At 38.6% G+C, this 18,161-nt stretch overlaps 1 protein-coding gene across 1 annotated transcript in view; it reads left to right on the top strand.

The window, feature by feature from the left end:
* Positions 1-18,161, top strand: part of POLA1 (DNA polymerase alpha 1, catalytic subunit) — a 267,117-nt gene that overhangs the window by 55,621 nt on the left and 193,335 nt on the right. Inside the window, exons 25-26 of the mRNA XM_083361916.1 lie at positions 3,355-3,504; positions 6,363-6,485. Of these exons, the coding sequence (XP_083218042.1) occupies positions 3,355-3,504; positions 6,363-6,485 (273 nt within the window). The remainder of the gene's footprint in view (positions 1-3,354; positions 3,505-6,362; positions 6,486-18,161) is intronic.

Here is an 18,161-nt window from a genome sequence, read left to right as displayed (position 1 = left end):
CCAAACCTCCCCAAAGGTCGGCAGGTCTGCGCGGAGGAACGGAGACCTGCCGAGGTTTGGGGAGGTTTGGGGAGGCGCCCAAACCTCCCCAAACAGGAACGGAGACCTGCCGAGGTTTGGGGACGTTTGGGGAGGCGCCCAAACCTCCCCAAACAGGAACGGAGACCTGCCGAGGTTTGGGGACGTTTGGGGAGGCGCCGAAACCTCCCCAAAGGTCGGCAGGTCTGCGCGGAGGAACGGAGACCTGCCGAGGTTTGGGGAGGTTTGGGGAGGCGCCCAAACCTCCCCAAACAGGAACGGAGACCTGCCGAGGTTTGGGGACGTTTGGGGAGGCGCCCAAACCTCCCCAAAGGTCGGCAGGTCTGCGCGGAGGAACGGAGACCTGCCGAGGTTTGGGGAGGTTTGGGGAGGCGCCCAAACCTCCCCAAACAGGAACGGAGACCTGCCGAGGTTTGGGGACGTTTGGGGAGGCGCCCAAACCTCCCCAAAGGTCGGCAGGTCTGCGCGGAGGAACGGAGACCTGCCGAGGTTTGGGGACGTTTGGGGAGGCGCCCAAACCTCCCCAAACAGGAACGGAGACCTGCCGAGGTTTGGGGACGTTTGGGGAGGCGCCCAAACCTCCCCAAAGGTCGGCAGGTCTGCGCGGAGGAACGGAGACCTGCCGAGGTTTGGGGAGGTTTGGGGAGGCGCCCAAACCTCCCCAAACAGGAACGGAGACCTGCCGAGGTTTGGGGACGTTTGGGGAGGCGCCCAAACCTCCCCAAAGGTCGGCAGGTCTGCGCGGAGGAACGGAGACCTGCCGAGGTTTGGGGACGTTTGGGGAGGCGCCCAAACCTCCCCAAACAGGAACGGAGACCTGCCGAGGTTTGGGGACGTTTGGGGAGGCGCCCAAACCTCCCCAAAGGTCGGCAGGTCTGCGCGGAGGAACGGAGACCTGCCGAGGTTTGGGGACGTTTGGGGAGGCGCCCAAACCTCCCCAAACAGGAACGGAGACCTGCCGAGGTTTGGGGACCTTTGGGGAGGCGCCCAAACCTCCCCAAAGGTCGGCAGGTCTGCGCGGAGGAACGGAGACCTGCCGAGGTTTGGGGACGTTTGGGGAGGCGCCCAAACCTCCCCAAACAGGAACGGAGACCTGCCGAGGTTTGGGGACGTTTGGGGAGGCGCCCAAACCTCCCCAAAGGTCGGCAGGTCTGCGCGGAGGAACGGAGACCTGCCGAGGTTTGGGGACGTTTGGGGAGGCGCCCAAACCTCCCCAAACAGGAACGGAGACCTGCCGAGGTTTGGGGACGTTTGGGGAGGCGCCCAAACCTCCCCAAAGGTCGGCAGGTCTGCGCGGAGGAACGGAGACCTGCCGAGGTTTGGGGAGGTTTGGGGAGGCGCCCAAACCTCCCCAAACAGGAACGGAGACCTGCCGAGGTTTGGGGACGTTTGGGGAGGCGCCCAAACCTCCCCAAAGGTCGGCAGGTCTGCGCGGAGGAACGGAGACCTGCCGAGGTTTGGGGACGTTTGGGGAGGCGCCCAAACCTCCCCAAACAGGAACGGAGACCTGCCGAGGTTTGGGGACGTTTGGGGAGGCGCCCAAACCTCCCCAAAGGTCGGCAGGTCTGCGCGGAGGAACGGAGACCTGCCGAGGTTTGGGGAGGTTTGGGGAGGCGCCCAAAGCTCCCCAAACAGGAACGGAGACCTGCCGAGGTTTGGGGACGTTTGGGGAGGCGCCCAAACCTCCCCAAAGGTCGGCAGGTCTGCGCGGAGGAACGGAGACCTGCCGAGGTTTGGGGAGGTTTGGGGAGGCGCCCAAACCTCCCCAAACAGGAACGGAGACCTGCCGAGGTTTGGGGACGTTTGGGGAGGCGCCCAAACCTCCCCAAAGGTCGGCAGGTCTGTGCGGAGGAACGGAGACCTGCCGAGGTTTGGGGAGGTTTGGGGAGGCGCCCAAACCTCCCCAAACAGGAACGGAGACCTGCCGAGGTTTGGGGAGGTTTGGGGAGGCGCCCAAACCTCCCCAAACAGGAACGGAGACCTGCCGAGGTTTGGGGACGTTTGGGGAGGCGCCCAAACCTCCCCAAAGGTCGGCAGGTCTGCGCGGAGGAACGGAGACCTGCCGAGGTTTGGGGAGGCGCCCAAAGCTCCCCAAACAGGAACGGAGACCTGCCGAGGTTTGGGGACGTTTGGGGAGGCGCCCAAACCTCCCCAAAGGTCGGCAGGTCTGCGCGGAGGAACGGAGACCTGCCGAGGTTTGGGGAGGTTTGGGGAGGCGCCCAAACCTCCCCAAAGGTCGGCAGGAGGAACGGAGACCTGCCGACGAGCCGCGGCCACACAGGGTATTCCTGTGTATTCAGGCTTGCATGGCGGATCGAGCCTCTGCTGGCGGCAGAGGCTTGCAGAATGGCGGATCGGCTTATACTCGAGTCAATAACTTTTTCCAGTTTTTGGGGGTGAAATTGGGGGTCTCGGCTTATACTCGAGTCGGCTTATACTCAAGTATATACGGTATTTCAAAAAGATGGATGAGATACAATATTAGTTGTATTCTGCTGTCGACAAGATTTTTTTAAAGAAAAAAAAGAAGCCATTATTTTTCTTGATGTGAAAAACACTTGGCAATTTGGTATCAAATTTTTTTATTAGTTTATCAGAATATAAAATACAAAGGAAAATGAAAATAACAGGAAATTAGTGGAGGGGAAAAGGGAAAAAGAGAAAGTGTGAGGTAGAAGGGGAAAAAGAAAAAAAATGTTGACTTTCAACTCTAGCAAGAAAACAAACATTAACAGCCTCAACTATAATATATAATATATAATATATATAATATTAATATATAATATACATAATATTAATATATAATATACTAGACACTTCTATAACAACAATCAGTAAAACCAAAACCAAAGTTCTTTTTCTTTATACATAATGCTTGAGTAATTACTAAAAGCTTGTAAAATATTCTTGAAAGTGTATTTGAAAGTATGCTAAGAGGAAGTTAAAAAAATGTATTAGAATTTATTGATTTTACAAATATTTTTAAAGAAAAGTAGAGATGGTTAAATTGATAGCTTTATTCAAAGAAAAGTATATATCTAGTTTTGGGGTTTTTTTGGAAAATACTTCTGGATTTTGTGTTTGTGATGGAAGCATAAACTTGACGATTTGGAATGGTCTTTCATGCTTGCAGTTCTGAAAGAAATGAATTGCAAATCCAGGTTTTTTTTACTTTGTCTTATCTTGTCCCTTCAGTATAGTGCACTGTTGACATTAACTTTGATTTTTATTCTTATAAATGCTCTTTATCCAAGAAAGCTTGTGAGATTTAAAGTATTTTGGTAATACTTATATGTCAAGTTTACTATTTCACAGGCTGGTGAACAAGAAGAAATTCCCGAATTACCTGATTCATCTCTAGAAATGGGAGTGTTGCCTAAAGAGATTAAGAAGCTTGTTGAGCGAAGGCGTCAAGTGAAACAGCTGATGAAACAACCAGGCTTACACCCTGACCTTTGCTTACAGGTATAAATCTCACTAATTTCATGGTACAACTTGTTTGAATGCTTGCTTTGAATACAGAGTGGGAATATTTGCTTTAATATAATATTAAATATTATGTCTTGGTAATAAATATGTATTTTCTGAACCAAAGTTTATTGATATTAAAGTAAAAATTGGTAATTAAAAAGATTATTAATTTATTTGGACTGTCCGACTAAAACAAATGAGGCTTTTTATTCTTGATGAGTAGCTTCCTATTGATAAACTCTTATAAACTTTGATCAAGAGGGAAATAATGAGAAAATAAGAATACATACTTGTTTTCTAAATAGAACTTCAAAATAAACGGAATACCCTTTGCAAATTAATAAAAGATATTTTTTTCAAATATATTTAGAACAATAACTTATATTTGGTAAAACTCCAATAATGTCTTGAAAAGTCTCTTTTTAGAGTATTCTGACATCCATTAAATAATTTTAATACTTGTTACCTACTCTTACAGATCTAAAGAATATAACTTATTTTTTTATCATAGAGAAATCATTTAGGCTTCAGTAGGCTTAAAAGGAACAAAATAAGTTTGTAGAGGACTTTAAGAAGACCTTTCAAACTAACCATTAGTTGAAAAAGTATTCTCTGACATCACATTTTAATCTCATGCAATTAGTTATACTGAATTCTAATTTTAAATAGGAATATATCATTTTTAGTCCCCAACCTATCATCTTCCAGATGGCTTAACACTGCAATTCTTATTTTTCCTGTCAGCATTACTATGCTATTGAATTCCATATTTACAATCCCAACAAATCTGAAGAACACCAAGCTTGGACAGGTTGTTGTACATGATGCTTTGATCACATGAATAAGATTTTCAGCACTGTATTTTACAAACATACATATATAAACTCACACCTTTACTTTACTTTACTTTTATCCATCCTATTTCTAAACCACCTGGCTCCCTTCTCTATGGATAATCATGGTTCTGATAAAGGAGAATATTTGTAGATCAGGGGTTTCTTGCAGATGTTTCATTATCCAAACTAGGTAACATCATCAGTGGATCACCTAGTATTACTTAGTTTGAGTAATGTCTGAAAGAAAACAACAAAGCTCAGAGAGCAGCAAGGATACCTCAATTGTGATTCCATTTGCTTCTCAGAAAAATATCCAAGGATAACAATATTAAAAGAAGCAAGAAAAGAATATCCATTATAATGTCAATAAAATCATTTGTTGAGAATTTAGGTTTATATTTTGATTGCTTTTCAAGTCCTCCATTTCAAACCTCTCTGTGAGTACATAGCTGTAGAAAAAAACACACATCCTCACTCTTAATGAGATCTGATCAGGTTCAGGATAAGATTGACAGTATAAGGAACACGAGAGTTTTTAAAAAGTTTAAGTTACAGGATTTCCCCAGAATGTACAGTGATGACATAATGGCATATAAAATTGACAAAGGAAGAAAAACCAACAATAGCTGGCAAGAGAGGAATGGCTGTGAAGTGTGACGCGAGAGTCCTTGTTTCTCATTCTGAATAGTTCCTTGCCTAGTTTACAATATGCAACTATTTGGAATGTCCACAGGGATGAGTGTCAAAATTGTCTAAAGATCAGATTGGGTCAAATGTAATATATTAACAATAAAGGTAAAGGTAAAGGTTCCCCCGCACATGCATGCTAGTCGTTTCCGACTCTAGGGGCCGGTGCTCATCTCCGTTTCAAAGCCGAAGAGCCAGCGCTTGTCCGAGGACGTCTCCGTGGTCATGTGGCCGGCATGACTAGATGCCAAAGGCGCACGGAACGCTGTTACCTTCCCACCGGAGTGGTCCCTATTTTTCTACTTGCATTTTTTATGTGCTTTCGAACTGCTAGGTTGGCAGAAGCTGGGACGAGTAACAGGCGCTCACTCTGTTACGCGACACTCGGGATTCGACCCGCCAAACTGCCGACCTTCTGATCGACAAGCTCAGCGTCCTAACCCACTGAGCCACCGCGTCCCCATATTAACAATACTGGAGCAAATTTACTCCTGCCCTTCAAAACACTGTCAAGATTGGATCAGGAAAGATTAATTATATATGATCATTGGCAGTGAAATGCTTGGTATAGTTTAGTGTGAGATACAGAGGAAAACAAGCAAACAAAAAATAAGAGTTGATAGAGGCTTTCCTACATAACAATATACAGGCAGTCCTTGACTTATGACCACACTTGAGCCCAAAATATCTGTTGCCAAGTGAGACATTTGCTAAATGAATGTTGCCCCATTTTATGATCTTCCTTGCCACAGTTAAGCGAATCACTGCAGTTATTAAGTTAGCAACCTTCTCCTTGTCAGAAGGTCACAAAAGGTGATCATATGACCTTGGGACACTGCAACTATCTTAAATACATGCCAGTTGCCAAGCATCTGAATTTTGATCATGTGAACATGGGGAAGCTACAACTGTCATAAGTGTAAAAAATGGTTGTAAGTCACCTTTTTGAGTGGTCACTGAATGGTTGTAAGTTGAGAACTACCTGTATTTGACCCTAATCTAAATGTAGTAAATACGTGGTACATATTTTTTTCTCTTAAAAACTAGCTTGCTTAGGCCAGGGATATTTTTTTTAAAAAAAAAAAACACCTGAAAAATATGCAGTAAAAGTTACCTACTGGGTTTAAATGTTGTACTGTTTTATTAAAGTGCTGCTCACTTTCTTGAATGCCAAATGTATAAAAACAGGATGGAAATGACATTTAAAAATTTTTAAATATGGTTCTATCTTCTCTGGGATGCTCTTCCGTATTAGCTTGCTAATTACTTTAACTAGTTAAAAGAAGAAAATAATTTTTACCTGATTATGATAGTTGTTTGTTTTTTCAGTATGATATCAGGCAGAAGGCTCTGAAGCTTACAGCTAATAGTATGTATGGATGCCTGGGATTTTCCTACAGTAGATTTTATGCAAAACCCCTTGCTGCTTTGGTGACTTTCAAAGGTAGAGAGGTAAGTCAGCAATGATCAGTACTGTGATTATTTTGTGGGTGGTAGTGGTGGATAGGATGGTAAATTTATCTATTTTTCTGTCTTTTTTTTCTTCAGTTATTAGGGCTGCCTACTCACCAAACACACCCGGGCGACTATTAAATGTTAATAAACTATGATAAAAGAAAAAAAAATAAAACGCAGAGCACCAGAAACAAATTAACATGAGCTTGCATACTGTTTTAGTACTTTTGGGAAGAATTAAGATCTTCAAGGCCTCCTTAAAAGCTGGCAGGATTGTAGGACTGTGAGCAGTAAAACTGATGGGAGGCCTCCAAATATTAATATCGATTTGAAAATCTTTTTTATCAATTCAATTAATTTGAATTAATTTTAAATTTCTGTAAATTAAGAAATAGGCAAAATTTGTTGTAGAAGATTTTCTTATGGAGAATATGTGACAAAAATATAAAATACTACTTGTTTGGTATTAAGGCTAGCAAAAAAATATTGCTGTTTACTGTAGTTTAGGAATGGGCTTCAGCAGTGAAACTGATGTGAAATTCCGAATGACAAAAGGAAGTATTTCACCAGTATACTATATAATTAGCAAATGACATTTGCTGTTATCTGATATGGCAGACCACTAATCTAGATACATTAGGACTAGAGCAAAGATCGTAGTTAAGAAGAACAGCCTTAAAATTTTTCTATAGCCATGTTATCTTCTAGACTAGGGGTGTTATGCCGAAATCGCGCCCACCCCATTCCAGTCCTAGAGTACAGTAAATAGCTGTCACATTAGGCATTATTCCTCCCAGAAAAGAATATGGAGTTCTGACTCCTTATGGATTTATGTTTTGTTTGTTTGACTAGAAAAGTGGGCTAGGAGAGGGTTTAGCCCTCTTCATCGAATGTGATAGTTCTGTCCTCAATCAACTTGTTTTTTTTATTTAATTAAAACAACAGAAAGTTCAAAGATAGTTGGGATGCTGGGGAGGAACAATAAATTATTGTTGGAACAAACTTTTCATAAAAAAATTAAGAGACACAGATTTGACATCAGAAGAGGAGAAAGTATCAGAACATTTCAGGAATATTTTATGGCAAACTCAAAGTAACTTCTTTAGAAAAAGGGACTTTTAACTATTCAGTGGTCTCTTCCATCAGAACATACGATGTCATGTATTTTTATAGGGGGAGTAAATAAATTTTTCTGAATACAAAATGCTAAGTCAAGCACTGTCTTACTCAAGAGTAACTGCTTCAGTTTTCTAAAAACCAACTGGTAATTCCTTCTTTTTTAAAATATATTGTTTATAATATTTATAGTAGATCTTGTTAACAGTCATATTTTAGTTCAAATTTTTTTAGACCAGAATGGAAACTTTTTTCAATTTGTATTTTAAAGCATTTAATTGATTAATTGATTTCTGTGCATTGAGTTTATTTCTAATAATGGCACATCATTTGGTTTTGTCAAGAATGCTAAGTAGGTATTTTAATAAATGACATTTTAGCCATAGGAAGTAGATATAAGAAGAAAAGCTTATTTCTCAGATGGAGCCTGACTAGGATAAACAGTGTTCTCAAATGTATTACTGATAAGGGTGGAACTTTTAAGTTTGTGGGTATTTGTAAGGAGGTATCAGTACAACCTTGACTTGCTTTGCAAAGGATATATAAACTATAACTGACATTTAATTTTGTAGAAAATAATAGCTTAATAGATCTAGTGAAACTAGATTATTTAAATATATCTAATTATTAATTATAATTATTATATAATATCATTGCCACCAGGAAATCTTTCTGAGCTTAATGCTGTTTTATTTATTTTTTCTTTTCTATTTTTTTAAATGTTTTCTGCTGCAAAAGTGAAAAATATAATCATAATATAAATTAATCAAATAGACAATGTATATTGTATATATTTTTAACAGAAAATCTCAAAATGGTAATTTGATAGTAGTATAATAATCACTTTTTCACTAGATGGCGATAGAGTTCTTGTATTCATTAAAAAATTAAAGATACTATAAAAGTTTACTTTCAATTATATTTAATTTTAAACATTTGTGCAGATTCCTGCATAATTGTGGAGTAACTATAAAAATAAACAGTATTATTTTTTAATTCAGTGGAAGACAACTTGGTAAATTCAACTAATAGATTAAAGAAACATAAGAACTGTGAGAATCTTATTTTTTACATATTAATATTTTAGATAATTTTGATGTTTAGTTCTCTGAAATAGCAGAAGTTCTATATATTTCTAGCTGGTATCATTTGTGACTAGGGAGCATTCAGTTTCCTAAGGCGGAGTATTCAGTCATAGAAATTGATAAAAAAATGACTGACAATACTTAGTTATGGAAACTAATTCCACAGAGGTTTGCAAAATATGGAGTCATTTGAAACAAGGCTTCTTACTTTTGGTGAGCTGCTGTTTATACATTTGGTGCCACACATTTAGATTTTTCCAACTGTCGCTTTAAGAGTATTAAGTAATATACTTATTTTACTTAAATCCTACCATTTAATAGCATGAGCTGTGGTTTCTTTGATATGTATTGAATGTCCAGAGGATTTGTATACAGATTTAAAATACCACAACATCTAACTGGTAAGAATAAACGTATTAAGGCAGTTTCTATTCAGAATCACCCTATTATAGGCTACATCCAGTGGTGGGATTCAACCAGTTCACGCCACTTCGGCAGAACCGGCAGCTAATTTTTTGTTACCCAGGACTAGAATGGACTTCCGGAAGTGGCCTCCACACAGAGAACCGGTTGTTCACATATTTGAATCCCACCACTGGATACATCCCAGCTGGAGAATGAATGGAGGGCTTATTTCTGTTACCTGTGATTCTTAACAGGGTAGGTTTTCCTTAAATTAAAGCCTGTCCAAATTAAAGATACAATCTTAACTAAAACTGGAAAGGGTGCCTGCAGTGTTGAAGAAGAGGCAGAATATCAGAAGGTGAGGTATTCATTTTCATCCAATTCTGGTCAAATTGGGAAAATGCCATTATCTCGCACTTTCCTGAGGATAATTCTAAATTATTTCCAAAATCCAGAATCCTATGCAAAAAAACCCATCCCTTTTCTTTAGGATCCAGTGGGATTTGAATTAAGCATAGGTCCAGCTACCTCCAGCTTCCTACCTGCTTGGTTACTTAAGATTGGCTTCCCTGATGTTTTTCCAGTTCAACAGAGGCAGTTGACTAGGTAGTCTGATTAAGAAGTGAAGCAAAGCAAACCAATTCCACTTCTTATTTTGTCTCTGTATCTTTGGTGATTGGGCTAACAAACCATGGATCTCTTCATGTGCGTAATGTGCCACAATGATATATGCAATCACAGTAGTTTATATAACTGACGCTAGAAAATGAGTAAGGTAAAGGTTCCCCTGCACATGCGTGCTAGTCGTTTCTGACTAGGGGGCCGGTGCTCATCTCCGTTTCAAAGCCGAAGAGCCAGCGCTTGTCCGAGGACGTCTCCGTGGTCATGTGGCCAGCATGATTAGATGCCAAAGGCGCACGGAATGCTGTTACCTTCCCACCATAGTGGTCCCTATTTTTCTACTTGCATTTCTACGTGCTTTCGAACTGCTAGGTTGGCAGAAGCTGGGACGAGTAACAGGTGCTCACTCTGCTGCGCTGCACTCGGGATTCAACCCACCAAACTGCCGACCTTCTGATTGACAAGCTCAGCATCCTAACCCACTGAGCCACCGTGTCCCAGAAAATGAGTAGACATAAATAAATTTTAAAAGGAAAAATGTATTGATCCATACATCTGTTTGTTCTATTATTATACTTAAACAAATTGTATTTAGGGAATAAATAGCATACAGTACAGTATGAGTAAAGTGAATACATGGAACTTAATTGACCTGACAATTTTCTTTTAGCTTGTATAAATACTAAATTTAATTATATTTTCTACAGAGAGTAATTTTAAAACAGTAAAGTATATCCAACTGAATTGGTCATATCTCACATAGTTGAAATTTAATGATTCATTCTGTCTTGTAAAGTTCAACTTAACGCACCTGGTTAATGTGTAAGTTGCTCTCCTGATCCCTTGGTCAGGTCTTCAAGGCTTTCTGTTGAGTGAGCAGAGTTGGGACAACCAAGTTTTGGGTGATAGTGTCTTTCAGAGGACAGGCATAATTACAGAAAAGGAATGCTTCCTGGGTCCCACTAGTTGATAAACCCTGATTGATGGACCTGGAGCATACACCTCTTGCCTGATCTAGTGGACAGGTATAAACAAGATAAGGTAGTCACGCAAGTATGTTGGCCACGTGCCATGTGTTTATAAATAATAACTAGCATCTTGACACCTGGAAACAAATTGAAGGTGAGTGTAGCATTCAGAGCAAAGGTTAACATGAGTAGAGTGTGGCTGGCACTGCTCAATTTTGAAGCATTTGGAGCTTCTGGGTATTCTTTAAGGCAGCACCATATATAATATTTTACAATAATCCACTCAGGAGCTGACCAAAGCATGGCTTTCCATGTACAGTGCCTCCTGATCTAGAAAGGGTTTCAAGCTGGCACATAACACAGAACAGTGCAAAGATTTGCATATGATTGACACCTGCTCTTTGAACAGAAACCGCGAGTTCAGGAGAACTCCAAAACTGAGTCTTAGTTTTGTTTTGAGGTAGTACAAGCTCAGCCAGAATTAAAGATGGAAAATCACGAAATCCAGGAGTTCCTAAAATCCAAAGCCTCTATATATAGAAATGTAGCTTTAGGACATTTCCTCAACAAATACATGCACAAGCTTTAATATATATGCAGAAATATTAAAAATTCAAAAGTAGTCACAAACATGTAGACTTCGCTATATGTAAAAACCCCTTCAGGGCTATCTCATCTGGATCCCAAGTTGAACAAGTTTTTAGGAGATATATTTTATAAATGATTCTTTGTTATTGTTATGTAATGCTTATAAAAATATATTAATATTTTACTTCTCATCTTTCCCAAAGTAAAATAATGTGATTATAATAGCTTAGCAAACCCAAGCAACTTAATTAAGAACCAAATTGTTTAATATTTATTTCTGTCGGCAATGAAAAATTAGATCATTTGGCTTCTCGTGAATCTGTCTGGATACATGGAATTGTATGATTGCTTTGCTTAGGTTATTTATATCCTGACTTTAAAATAGAAATTTTTTCCAAAGCTTCTCCCCAGATCACCTTCCGCTTGGTGTCTACAACAGGCCAGATCAAACATACCTCCTGAGAAAGGTCCATGGTTATGGAGCCCATAAAATCCTTTGTAGAAGGTGTTCAGAATATTTATATTCATTCATCATTTCCTGAAAATGGGAGTTCCTGCAGGAGCCTTGCTATCAAATAGCAAGCTATACTAATATATATTATCCTGTTTTAAGATACCTCACCTCACCTGGCAGTTTTTATACTTAAAAACTTTGGAAGAAACAGACTTTCCCTATCCATCAAAACAGGGCTAATGTTGCACAGGAAAAAAAAATCTGGGAGAGATTAAAACTGCCCTATCAGTTTTCTGTAGTGTATGCTTGGTTGAAACTATTGAATGACAGTTTTCTTATCAACTATCCTGGCATTTAAAAATATAATCCTTAGATCTTTAGTGGGTTACTGATATGACTTCCAAAGTTATTGAAGCAGGAGAGTTTCTGACTGTTATCTTTTATAATGGAAAAATTGCATAGCATTGTTTCAGTAACATGAGAAAATACTTTACTGAATAATATACCAAAGTCCTCTGTCTGCTTTTCTACACTGGTAGTCCTTGACTTATGACCACAGTTGACTACAAAATTTCTATTGCTAAGTGAGACAGTTTTTAACTGAATTTTGCCCCATTTTACGACCTTTCTTATTAAGTGAATCACTGCAATTGTTAAGTTAGTAACACAATTGTTAAGTGAATCTGGCTTCCACATTGACTTTGCTTGTCAGAAGGTTGCAAAAGGTGATCACATGATTCCAAGACACTGCAACCATCATAAATATGAGTCAGTTGCCAAGTGTCTGAATTTCGATCATGGGACCATTAGGATGCTGCAGTGGTTGTAAGTGTGAAAAACGGTCATAAGTCACTTTTCAGTGCTGTTTTAACTTCGAACAGTTACTAAATGAACTATTGTAAGTCGAGGACTACCTGAGTAGTGTCAGTAAAAAATATGAAATTCAAGCACATATATATAGGTGAAACATTTTATGTTCTGTAATCTAAACAATGGTTATCCTACTTCTTTCCCAAACTCATTTTGAAATTGCACATTGAATGAAGATCCATTGATTCAAATGAAATATCAGTTCAACTGAACAATATCAGCTTTCTTACTGTTCATTCAGTTAAATTCAGATGATACTTCCTTTATTTTTACTAATGCAGGGCTTTTCAACCAGTGGTACGGGTACCACCTGAGGTACATTGGCATCTGGCAGGTGGTACGTGACCATCCTAGAAAAGTGGTAGTGGCGGAGGGGAATGAGCTGAACTGGTGGCAGTATCACAGAAGCCTGAGCGAGAGATAGCTGGAGCTGCAGGGCTGTCAGGGCTCATCGAAAGCACCAGGATCAGCACCAGGCTGCAGCTGGAGCTCGGCGCTGATCCTGGCGCTTCTACTGAGCCCAGAAGAAGCACCAATCAGCTGGAATGTTGCGGCATCTCCAGGGTCTTGTGATTTACATTCAGATGCTTGGCAACTGATTCATATTTATGATGGTCACAGTTTCCCAGGGTCATGTGAATTGACCAAAACCTGCTGCAACCACCCAGCAGACGGGGAGAATAAAAACCAAACACACACACACACCACCCCCGCTGCCAATCCTCAACAGAAGTGCTCAGACAGGTGTCATGCTTGGCTGTGGCTTGGGCGCTTTTTTCAGTGCCATTGTAACTTCAAACAGTCACTAAGTGAACTGTTGTAAGTTGAGGACTACCTGTACTTCATCACTTTTTTTCTTTTTTTTTGTCATCAAGTTTTTGACACCTTGCTAGGCGACTGGTGGTACTCAGATGTTGCCATAACATAAAAGTGGTACAATGGGTGAAAAGGTTGAAAAGCCCTATACTAATGTAGTCACATAATTAAAATATCTGATTATTATATATGTTTTGATGAAGGCTCATATCTGCTTATGATTTCAGATGCATAGAATGACTATTGCACTGTAAAAAGGCATTTATTTATATGGATTGATGTGTTGTGATTCCATTTAGCATTGTGACAGTGTAATGCTCTGACTTTTTTGTAAGTAACTCTTCAAAATAATTATGGGACTGAAACAAGCTATTTTAATACGTAAAAAGCTATTTAAGTATTTCAAAAACTATACAATAGAGTAATGTTGACATGTTTTTCCTGGTTACGAGTTCTTTTTCTATGAAAATTTATTCCCTGGTATTCTTGACGTATTTTAATTTCACTCCGTTTAGCAGTTACTGTATTTTCAATTGTAATGGTGACCTTTTTGACTGTTTTTATTTTAATTCATAATTTAGAAACAGAATAATTGATACCTTTTGCATGTATCAGAATTATGTATTTGTATCAGAATCAATGATGTAGTCATGAATGGTCATTTTACTATACCTATTTGTGGTTTCCCTCCCCCCCCTTTTCAGCACAATAGCTGTTCAAACATAGACTCTAAGAGAAGGCAGTTGGAACTTTATTTGGTTATTTGTGAAATGATTTAGCAATCTTACTTTAGCTCAGTCTTTTTTATGAAGAAATGATTCTTTGCCAAGACGGGCAACTTTGCTTACCGGAGGGAGCATGTAAGGCATGCATGGTAGTAGATTATCACAATTATCAAGTATCAGTACTAGCTTGGTATTTGTCCCTGGCCTTTTCCCGGTTCAGTGAAGTCGTATATTTTGTATCCATCTGTTCTGTCGCTTCTCTCTCTTATGTGTGTATATAAATTGAGAACAGTTGGTACTAATAGTTTATTAATAGTCTCTAGTTTATAGAACTCTATTAGTTCCATGCCCTCTATTTTTAAATTTTATTCTTCACGATTTGAAGCTTTTGGCCCAACAGCGTGCAATTCTGCATTATTTCTCTTCTATTATGTTCCCTTATAGTAATGTTAACTTCATGCTGTTAATTAGTAAGCCTTTTTGACAATTGGGTTTTAATAAATTACAGTAAATCTTTCTGGAATTGTCGATAGCTTCTTTGAAGCTACTATTTTTATGACCATTCCAGTTACTACACACAATCATGTGTCCATCCATCCAATTACAAAGGGGAAAAACCAATTACAAAGGGAAAAAATTGAGGCAAAAGTAATAGATATTTAATGTGGGAGGAAAAGCAAAAAGAGCTATGCTCCTGCATTTTTAATTTTTATTATACTATAGAATACTTTCTTCTCTGCCAAAACTGTGAAAAAGTTTCATATTCCTGGGTGGCACTTGCAAAGGGTGCTTATACTTTCATTTTAGGAGGAATATCTATTACAGAGACATTTTTTGCTAATTGCTAATGAATGCTTAATAAAATATAGATTTCCATACCACTAGTACTGTTACTGAAATGTGGTAAGTGCTGATTTTATACATTGCTTTAGGTTTATTCTTAATGAATAGATAATTGCTTTTCAGTTATATGTGTTATACAGACAGTATGGAGATGAAGATATGATCTAATTACTTCTCATCCAGAATTTTTGTCAGCTGAGTTCTATTTATCTTGGGATTTACTTGTGAAAAGGGAAAGGCACAATTAAGAGGACCAGGAGCAGAAGGAGCTATTGTTAAATCAACCCAGAAATTGCTTGTTTTTGTTTTAGATTATTGAAGATAATAGAATATCATATTCTTGGTATTGCTCTTCATATCCTTCCACCCACTACAGCTTGCACAGTTCCACCTCCTCCCCCCACATCCTGTTAAAATTATATCTGAGCACAAACATGGATAGGCATTTTATCTATACTAGATTTAATAATAATAATAACAACAACAACAGAATAGATGAGAACTGGAGAAGATAACAAAATACAAAGACGTATAAAATAGAAACAGAAAGACTGTGGCAAAGGCAAGCAAGGGTAGTACCAATAGTAATAGGCGCCTTGAGTGCAATCCCAAAACAACTGGAGCACCACTTGAACACCATTGGCATTGATAAATTCACCATTAGTCAATTGCAAAAGGGGGCCTTACTAGGAACCGCTTCCATCCTGCGACAATATCTATAATTTATTTATTTATTAAATTTTTATACCGCCCTTCTCCCGAAGGACTCAGGGCGGTGTACAGGGCAATAATACCATCAAACATCCACATCTGCCTATCCCAGGTCCTTGGTAAGGACTCGATAGGTAGACAAAAATGCCAAATCCAGTCTGAACATCTGGCTGACTGTGCGATGATTAACAACAACAACAATAAAGTTGGAAGGGACCTTGGAGATCATCTTGTCCAACCCCCTGCTCAGGCAGGAAACCCTATACCATTTCAGACAAATGGCTGTCCAGGCTTATAAACCAAGAAGGATTATACGTTTTTAAACTTTAAGCAATGAATTACTTCTTACAGTATAAGCTTCATGCCATTATAGGTAAGAGAAATTTCTGTAGAATTTCAAATATTCTATATAATTTCTGGCAATTGACAGTTTAGATTGCATTCGCATAATATACTCTGCCTTAGTGTGCTGAGTGAATTACAACTTATTGTGATTAGCTCTATTCTTAACAATAGCCGCCTTATTTCTAAATTCTCCAAAGGGAAATGAAGTGCAGAAATCACATAAGCCAATTATGACATTTTTATGGAATATATTGACAATAATATAAATCTAACGTTTAATTAAATGTTTTGTGAGAAATTTGAAAGTTAATAAGTACTGAAGTTTTATGCTGTCTATTCATGTTTATTATTATAGTTTGCATTGTTTCTAGTTGACAGTTTAAAAATCAGCATCAGCAACAAAACATTTTTTTAATGAGAGTGGATCTCTATCGCATAATAGGATGCAAGATTGCAGTGTGTAATTTTTTTTATCAAGCATTTGGCCAATTACTATAGTTCAAGAGGAAAATTCACACAATCAACTCTCGTGAGGAATGATAGCTATGTTGATGACCAGAGTATAACAATGACATGTAACTTTGGGGATGTTAAAATGAAAAGTTAAGTACGGTTTGCCTTTCTGTTAACATTTCTATATTATCAATCAGTGGTTGACCTGAAGGTCAACTTTTTTTGTTTATGCTATTGAATAAATGACCATGATAGAAGCTTACCAAGTGCACTGACTTATAAATAAAATTTGATTTTAACAGACTAATTTCAATCGAATGGCTAGAACATTGAGGCTACTTGTGCAAAACAGAATTATATATTTCAGTAAAACTTATTAGATTTGAGAAAAGTATTTAAAAATAATTAATTTCTTGCCAACTTTTCATTTATTTGTATTAAAATCATTTGAGTTCATTTCTCACAGTTAATAGCACAAACATTTCTTTTACCCCAATAGATAAAGAGATGTTAAATCCAGTAAATGGATACTTGTTTCTGTTCTGGAGTATATTAAATTTAATTTTTAATTCTCCTGGAAGGTTCTTTCATATGATTGTTTGGCAAAATTATTTATGCATGGCATTTTTATTTGCTTCGGTGGTAAGAGAGGTGTTCTTTTGAGAAATATTTTGAAAGATATTCAATAGATTTTGAATTGTGCTCTCTAGTTATTTAAAACATGTATACACTATTTCTACAAAATATATCATAGTTTAACAATAAAATGTAATAAAAACAAAATAAAAATAATTTATAACACGTGTTTACGCATGTGTATATACACATAGAGACTTAATGCCAACATCCATCTTGAGTATCCAAATAAAAATCCAGAATCATTTCATTTCTGAAAGCTTACTGTTTATTGAATGCATAGTATGGTTATGGCGAGTTAAAACTAACTCTAAAATCCCACGGCATTAGACCATAGCATATAATGGCTATATAACAATGATTTTCCCAGCCAAACACCCAGATGTCCATGTAGCTCATGTAAACAAGTTCTCTTTGTTATGGGAACTGTGTGCTATCTTTTTCACACCTGCTAGAATGTCCTTGAACGTATCCCAGACTCAAGCAAGCTTCCGTAGAACTGGAGAGGTTTCATTTTGCTAACTTGCCCATTCATGAGCAACACCTCCCCCCCTTACTCTAATGGCAAGATGAAAACAGAGAGGCACTTAGCTGCCAAATGTTCACTCCTGACACTTACATGTATACACAGACATACATTATAAGTTGATGTGAGCAGGAAAAAGACATTAGTAGGTACTCAGCAAACCATCATTAGGAAGGGCATTCCAAAAAGCAGATGGCATCTTCTCTAAGCCAACCAGCAACCATATGCTAGGATGTTCATACTGTTTTCTACAATAGATGCACTCGACAAACCTGAAAGTTGGTTGCTATCTAAACTGAGGACTCTTATCAAATGTTTTTTGGGGTATTGGCATACGAGCTGCTTTAGTCTGTTGAATTGATTTGTTGAATTATAGAAACTTAAGAATTTTTTACTGGTTAATGTAATAAGCATTGCTGACTAAAATTTTAGGCCTCACCTACTTAACAGTTTATAGTACTACTGAAATGTTACAAAACTTTCTGTAGTATATAGTATATCAACTGTAATT

This window comes from Vipera ursinii (genome assembly GCF_947247035.1).
Source record: "Vipera ursinii genome assembly, chromosome: 4".
NCBI classification, from domain to species: domain Eukaryota; kingdom Metazoa; phylum Chordata; class Lepidosauria; order Squamata; family Viperidae; genus Vipera; species Vipera ursinii.
This window is presented reverse-complemented; position numbering and strand designations above follow the sequence as displayed.